Source organism: Dasypus novemcinctus, chromosome 17 (assembly GCF_030445035.2).
Source record: "Dasypus novemcinctus isolate mDasNov1 chromosome 17, mDasNov1.1.hap2, whole genome shotgun sequence".
Classification (NCBI taxonomy): Eukaryota; Metazoa; Chordata; class Mammalia; order Cingulata; family Dasypodidae; genus Dasypus; species Dasypus novemcinctus.
The window spans coordinates 89,821,899-89,830,440 of NC_080689.1; the positions used below are offsets into that span (position 1 = coordinate 89,821,899).

General features: G+C 39.9%; 1 pseudogene and 1 gene segment (V, D, J or C); one reads left to right on the plus strand and one right to left on the minus strand.

The window, feature by feature from the left end:
- Positions 1–1,704: 1,704 nt before the first annotated feature.
- Positions 1,705–2,258, plus strand: LOC101435879 (ferritin heavy chain pseudogene; annotated as a pseudogene).
- A 1,713-nt stretch (positions 2,259–3,971) lies between these two features.
- LOC101435004 (immunoglobulin kappa variable 3-20-like) lies at positions 3,972–4,583 on the minus strand. The segment is given in 2 exon segments: positions 3,972–4,318; positions 4,502–4,583. Coding segments are annotated over 2 exon segments (429 nt in total).
- Between the last annotated feature and the right edge of the window lie 3,959 nt (positions 4,584–8,542).

Below are 8,542 nucleotides of genomic sequence, written 5' to 3' on the forward strand. Positions count from 1 at the left end.
ACTTGAAGGGAAAAGGTCATGGGGAGATTTGCACGTATTTATAATTAGGATTAGAATAAAGGGGAATGGCCATTAATAGGAAAAGAATGACAGAGAGAGATAATTTTCTTTATTTTCAAAAGAGAAGGAATAAAGGATAAAGACATTGAGCTAGGCCTGTAAAATACAATCAGGGACATGAAGCAGAAGGGCCTGCCCCAAAAGAGGGTCCAGTAGATAAGGAGGGAGAGTGACACAAGACCTTCAGAGGAGAGTCTGAACCAGTGTGCCTGGATTATATCTTTATATCATATTTGGAGGACAATAACAGGGACCAGAGGAAGGGAAGGAGAATGAGAAGGAGTGAAAATAGGAAAGTTTAAATAAAGGAGGCACAGGGAAGAGGTAGTTGATCCATCAGGGAATAAAACACTTTGAAATGGGCTTTCATTTCATCTTTTGGAGCATGAAAATAGCCATCAGAAGAATCTAGAATTAGTCTGTCAGGTGGTAAAAGATATGTGGTGCAGTCAACCCAAAATCAGGCTGTTGGCCAGTTAAGGGACATGTGAAGGAGATCAAATACAATTGAGCATAGAACACCCAGGCCTCAGGGCCCTGCCAGATAACTACACACCAAGAGTAGGCCCAGACAAGCCAGTGAGGCCTCCATATGAACAGAATGCACAGCTCCCAAAAACTCACCAGCTAATGCTTTATTTACTTGTTTTGGGCATGATATCTTACGTGACATTGGCTGACTGATATATTTTCATCTTTTAAATTGCTATTCATTCTAAGCCACAGTCTCCTCTCCAGACCTGATTTATTTTTTAACCTAGCACTAAAAAATGGCACAGTGTATATTTTTCATAAGTGTTTTTTTCTCATCATCTACAATGATAGGAGGGATCTTTGCAACTGAGAGAGGAACCACTTAATAAATGTTTCTTGATTGAATGCATGATGTGGATTCAATGAATAAATTACCTCTTATTACTAAGAGTAAGAGCAGTTATGTATGTCAGAGAGTTTGGTGTGTTTGCCTCTGGTTTTAGGAGACATTTGGTGAAACTAAATTTTATCCACCAACATATGATGAAATTTAAGAAATAATACTAGAATATCCAGAGTATTTACACTAGCAACCTGAGAATAATGTGTTAATTAAAGTTTATCCAGGGAAGCAGATGTGGCTCAATTGACAGAGTACCTGCCTACCACTTAGGAGGTGCAGGGATCAAACCCAGGGCCTCCAGGTCCATGGGGTGAGCTGGACCATGTGCAGTGCTGATGGGCACAAGGAGCGTCAAGCCACGCAGGGGTGTCCACCATGTAGGGGAGCCCAGTGCACAAGGAGTGCATCCTGAAAAGAGCCACCCATGCAAACACAGCACAGCCTGCCCAGGAGTGGCAATGCACACACAGAGAGCTGATGCAGCAAGATGATGCAACAAAAAGAGACAGATTCCTGGTGCCACTGATAAGAATACAAGCAGACACAGAAGAATACACAGCAAATGGATGCAGAGAGCAGACAAGGGAAGGGGGGTGACAGCAGCATAATAAATTTTAAAAATAGACGTCTTCACAGAGAGTCACCATGGTTTCCTGCTTCAACAGTGCCTGAACGGAACCGGTGCTTGCCCCTTTTGGCCAGCCACCCCCAGCTGCTTGCTACCATCTGTCCAGTGTCGCACAGCTGCCACTTCTCAACCGCCCATCATGACGACCACATCCCCGTCGCAGGTGCACGAGAACTACAGCCAGGCCGCCATCAACAGCCAGATCAACCTGGAGCTCTATGCCTCTTACGTCTACCTATCGATGTCTTACTACTCTGACCATGATGATGTGGCTTTGAAGAACTTTGCCAAATATTTTCTTCACCAATCTCATGAGGAGAGGGAACATGCTGAGAAACTAATGAAGCTGCAGAACCAACGAGGTGGCCGAATCTTCCTTCAGGATATCAAGAAACCAAAACAAGATGCCTGGGAGAGCGGATTGAATGCAATGGAGTGTGCACTACACTTGGAAAAAAGGGTGAATCAGTCACTACTGGAACTGCACAAACTGGCTACTGACAGAAATGACCCCCATTTGTGTGACTTCATTGAGACCGATTACGTGAATGAGCAGGTGAAGTCCATCAAAGAACTGGGTGACTACGTAACCAGCCTGCGCAAGATGGGGCCCCAGATTCTGGCTTGGCAGAGTATCTCTCTGACAAGCACACTCTGGGAAGCAGTGATGAGAACTAAACCTTATGTTGGCTTCCCCAGAGCCACAGGGTAGTAGTGCATGTGTGTTGGGGTTATCTTTTCTATAAGTTGTATCAATGTCTACCAAGTTCTTTCATTGGTACCATTCCTTCAAATAAAGTTATTTGGTACCTAAATAAATAAATAAAAATAAAAATAAAAAATAAATTTTACAAATAAATGAATAAATAAAGATCATCCAAAGTGTTCAGGTTACAGCAGACTTAAAAACCATGAATTTCTTCAGTGCCAAAGGATGGTAAGAGAAAAAGTTGACAATTGGTGAAAGAATTCAGGAGGCATGTTGTCACACATTTCTAGAAAGTTAAAGTTGAAGAATTAAAAAGTTGCCATGAAAAAATTAGCATAGCTGAAAGAGATGGAGAAAATAAAATGGGCTTTACAAAAGAAGGCAGATTTTCAGTTATTTTATAAATATTGGATATAGACTATTTTAATTAGTCAGACTGAAATGGGCTGGCTTCCACAAGAGGTATTTATTAACTGACAAGCTTACAATTTTGAGGCTGAGAAAAATGTCTACATCAAGGCATCATCAGGCAATCCTTTCTTCCCAAAGACAAGCTGCCAGTGGTGCTAGAATCCTCTGTCACATGACAAGACACATGGTGGAACCTGCTTGTTTCTTCTGTAACTTCCAGGTTTCATTGCTTCATATTCTTCCTGCCATAGCTTTCTCCTTCTTTGTCTGAATCTCATTCTCTAATAAAAGACTCAAGTGAAGGGTCTGAGACCCACAGTGATCCAGGCATGAACTTAAGTAACCTACTCAAAGATTTTAACCTACAATAGGTTACATCCACAGAATAGATTCCCCTTAAGATCCTCCTTTACTGAGGTCCAAAATGTTTCACACCATCAAATATACATATATTCTATTTGTATTACTTTTCTTTTTTAAACAGATGGAACATACAACATTAATTAAAGTTGTAAAGACTAAAATTATATATGTCTCATTTCAAATATATTGGAACAAGATGAAGTAAACACAGACCATATATCAATATGGAAAACATTCAATTTTTGGCAAGTTTTATGGTTCAATCATTTTAAAAGAGAACTATAGAAATAGGGTGACAATCGCAGAATATGAAGCTCACTGGAAAATTTTATACCCAAACTGCAATCAACATATTTCATTGGCTGAGCATCATCCCTTATAACCTAAGCATTCTTCAATGAATATAGTATATTAAGGCACCCACAACTACTATTTGATGGCAATAGGAAATGAAAATAGTTATCTAAATTTAAAAAATAAGGTACAGTAGCAAATCAAGTCATCTTTTGTGACACTGAAAAGAAAGGCTTGGATGGCAATGGGTCCAGGGAAGGAAAGTGCAAGGGAAGATAATGACCTTCCCCAGGGGAAGTTTTGCTTATGAAGGATCAAGGATTTAATCTTGGGAAGGACCAGAGTTGGAGGAAGATGGGGGAGAAAGAAGAAGATGGAAGGGATAAGGAAAGAAGATGATAAATTTTTAAACATTAAGGAGGTACAATGAATAGATAATCAATCCATCAGGTTATAAAGTTTAAAAGACCCCAGCGTAGAGTGTCAATTCACCCTGTTACTTAAAGTGGCTAAGGGAAAAAAATTTTCAATGGTAAAGTCCCCTAAAGAATGTGGTTTCTCAGTCTGATGGAGGAAGCAAACATACTCAATTTGGAGAGGAAGCAGCTGGTGCTCCAAAACTCACTGTCCTACACCCCTGGGGAGGAGGTTTGTGTTCGAGGCTGAAGCACTGTGGGAGGATAGCTGCTACCTTGCTGACAGTAATAATCTCCCAGATCTTCAGGCTGGAATCTGTTGATGGTGAGAGTGAAATCTGTCCCAGACCCACTGCCACTGAATCGGTCAGGGACCCCAGATGGCCGGTTGGATGCACCATAGATGAGCAGTTTAGGAGCCTGTCCTGGTTTCTGGTGGTACCAGTGTAAGTAGTAGCTGCTAACACTCTGACTGGCCTTGCACTTGAGGGTGACGGTCTCTCCTGCAGATGCAGCCACAGAGCCTGGAGACTGGGTCATCACGATGTCCCCACTGGCACCTGAAATCAGAAAAGAACATAGAGCATACATTCAATCACACATGTATAAAATATGTATCTAAATATAGGTTTTCTTATTTATCATATATATTCGGATCTGCTTTGGATGAAATGGTTTGCTCACTCTGCATGTTAAAACAATTCTCCAGCTTTATAAAGGTAATACTCTTCTAACCCTCTCACCTGAGGCCCAGAGCACCAGCAGGATGAGCAGTTGGGAATGTGACATCATCTTGCTCACTGGTCTGATGCACTGAGGCCTCATCTCCACGGAAACTGCATTAATAGTGCTTTGAGCAGACAACCAAGTCCCAGAGGAGTCTATGCAAATGAATAGAGAATATAAAGTCAAACGTACCTGTGCAGTGAGTTGTAAAGATAAATAATGGAAGGGGATAAAAATATCAAGACCACAGGAAATGTAACTACACTCTGGCAAAAGGCGAGAAATCAACTTAACAACCAAAATTTTCAACAATATTTAGCACAATTAGGAAAATGAAATATTTTATCAACAATTGTACTCTTTCAAATCACCTGCTCTCATCTTGAAAATGAAAGGAATTTGCAATAAAATTACATGCATCTGTAAGTGTAATATCATAACTTAATTAAAGGTTATAAATATGGTGCCAAAACCTAGGTGGAATATGTTCATATCATTGGATAGATTAAGATGTAGTGCATGTGTTCTGTATCTATCTCAGTCTATTCTTAATTTTAAACAGATATTTGAAACTCCTCTTCAACATCGCAAAGGAACCTCACTTAATATATCCAAAACAAGTTATCTATATTGCCGTTAATACAGTATTACTCCCAGAAATGAGTCACCAAATACTTATAAGTCACCCTTAGGACTATCATTTTTTTTTTGTCTTTATTTATTTTTTTAATGTTATATTCAAATAAATATGAGGTCCCCCTCTTCTCCTCTCACCCCACTCCTCCCCCCATAACAACAACCAGGGAGAGGACTATCATTTAAGTCAACCACTTTCTAAAATCACTAGTGATTTGGAGACCTGAAGTGTAACACCGCCACCTAGTGGTCATACGTAAAATGGCTTCAGCTCCCAAGGTCTGATAGAGCCTTTCTTCATTTATTCCTACCCAAAACTAATACTTTGAGAATTATGCAAATGACAATATCATGAACACTTGTAGGCATAGGACATTAAATTATGAACAAGTAGAATGATTCGTTTTACTGGGAGGTTATACAATAAACAAGCAACATTTCTGCAGCCATTTCTAACCTGCTTCTTTGAGATTTCCTCCTCTGAGCTAATATGTTACTCAGGAAAGTTAGGGCCATGTGAACCTGCTCCATTTCAGGATCAGCCCTCTGCACGAACAGGCAGAGGTAAGAGAAAATTTAGGACACTTTAACAATTGTAGGGGTAAAAAGTTCTTTCACTATCATGAGTATGACTTTTCCTGCAGACTTTTTCAAAAGTTCTTAAGAGGTTTTCCTTGATGGGGAATGTCCTAAGGTATGTATTGTTCTAATTCTAATTAATAAGTTAATTTTCTGTAGTTTGTCTCCTTATGAGCACTTTACCTTAGGAGAAAATACCCTCCCAGCATTCAGGAATGATGCTGCAGACACCCACATCATCAGGGAGGGCATTCCTTCTCATGTACGTTCCACCCTTTTCTTAAAACACCAAGTATCTGTGTTTACAAATATTAATAATTAATTCAGGTTTGCTCTTTACACCCATGTATTTTTTTCTCCTCTTCCATGAAGTTGCATTTAATACATTCTTAAGTTTGCTTATTTTTCTCGAATTTCTACTACTTAATTGATAGGTTTCCTGCATCCGTGCAATATAATTTCCTTCCCATTCTTGCACACATTCAAAAATTTAGAATCATCATAGATGACAGGGTGATATAAAAAAGGATATGTCATGCAGCTTAACTGGCCCAGAGGGGTCCACCTAAAATGTGGGTAAGGAAATATTGTCTTCGAGTAGGGGAGAGTTGGGCTAATGCATGAAAGGAGGAGGGGGCTGTCCTTTAAAGCCCAGTGAAGAGTGCTTCAGAAAATGAACAGGACTTGGGTATTTAAGAAAGACTAATGAAACAGAATGTGAAAGCAGAATGGGCATGATCCAAGGGGAACATTAATTCAATGAAAAGTTTGAAGCTTAGGTTATGTACCATGAGAATCCATGGAACAAGAGTTAGAATTAATTTTTCATTTTAGCGGGTACTTCTGAGTCATTTTACAACCAAAAGCACTCCGAAGATGCAGACACAGTGGAAGCCTCTAACATTTCAGTGCAGCTGGGGAACTAGTTTTCTATCATTTCCTTCACTGAAGTCATATAATGATTTTTTAAAGTTTGGAATTTATACTTCTCAGTGTGACAGAGATGGACTCTATTGTGGTCTCCCTACACATGGCTCTACTATCCCTTCTATTTGAACCTAGAGTTAACACTAGACATTATAGGTGTATGCCCAAGAGACAAATCTTTGGGTTGTCCATGGGCCAGTTGTAACTGTTTATCTCAACTTTTAAAAACACCTATTCTCCAGTTCATTGGACTCACTCAGGACAACTAACAAGGAGATAATGATGGACAATGGATATCTCAAGGAACAAGGTAAGCCTGCAGCTGCAAGCAAGATAGTCCCATCCATCTGCCCCATAGGATCTAATCCCACTCACAATTGGAGGCAGAGTGCGCATAGCCATCCAAGAATCCTCAGGATTGGAGAATGAATGGTGGACTAGAGTAGACTTACTGTTATTTTACTATAGACGTGATTCCAGCAATGGAAGAATTTTTCTCATTGATGTGGAGGCAGTGGGAACAGGAGTTTCTGAGAGAAGGGAGAAGGAAAAACAGGTGTCTTATGTGGGCATTTTCAGGACATGAAAATCATCCTGAATGACATTGCAAAGACAGATACAGGCCATCATATATCTTGTCATAATTTACAAAACTGTAGTGTAAGCTACAATGTAAACTAAAATCCATGTCTACTAGCAATGTTCAAAAATGTGTTCATCAGTGATAACAAATGTACCACAAAAACAAGGATGCTGTTAATGTGTGAAAATGTCAAAGAGGTAGGGAGCAGTATTTTTTATATAACATTTGTGTAATATAAATATTTTTTAAAAATTTTAAAGTATAAAAATGAGGCAGACTCATTTTAAAAATTACATTAGTGTTTGCTTTTCTCGCATTCATTTTTCTTTTTTTATTGCTGCCTAAAAAGGTTTTGTGAACTAAGTGCTTGTAGTAAACAATAAAATAGTCACAATGGCCATCATACACTAAATAACAGAGGGAATTTACATTGCAATTTATTAATTCCATGGCAGGTCTCCTGTGTCTCTTCTCCAGCAAATATTTGACATTTGTCTAACCTATAACTGCCCATGTTTGCCACTATTGACACCTAGTCCAACTTGGCATCTTCATGCATCAAGGTGGACAGCACACACCCAGAGAGTGTACCCAAGAAAATGGGGGTTTCAGATGCATCAAATATTCCACCCAACATCTTCTGAGATTGGATGGAGTTAGCTTTCCCAAGATGATAATGAAAAGGGCCAGGAAGACAAGGAGGGTTGATACAGGCCTCTCTCAGATTTAACCACAAGGTAGAGTGACAGTTCTGTTCTCTACACTGGGAAATCATTAACTAAGACTGTAGCAGGCAGCAGACTTGGCCTAGTGGTTAGGGCATCCATCTACCACTTGGGAGGTCCACGGTTCAAACCCCGGGCCTCCTTGACCCGTGTGGAGCTGGCCTATTTGCAGTGCTGATGAGCTCAAGGAGTGCCATGCAATGCAGGGATGCCACCCATGTAGGGAAGCCCCATGCACAAGGAGTGCACCCTGTAAGGAGAGCCACCCAACAAGAAAGAAAGTGCAGCCTGCCCAAGAATGGTGCCACACACATGGAGAGCTGATACAAGAAGATGATGCAACAAAAAGAAACACAGATCCCGGTGCTGCTGAAAACACCAGAAGTGGACAAAGAAGATGCAGCAAATAGACACAGAGAACAGACAACCAGGGTGGGCAGGGAGGAGAGAGGAGAAAAATAAATAAATAAATAAATCTTAAAAAAAAGACTGCAGCTGAAGCGAGAAGCAAAAATATAAGCATTTAATAAAACCACAATGCCTTTTTAAAATTGTAGCTATTAATGACACTTTCTAGGTAATAAAAAATTTGGAAGAAATGTTAATCT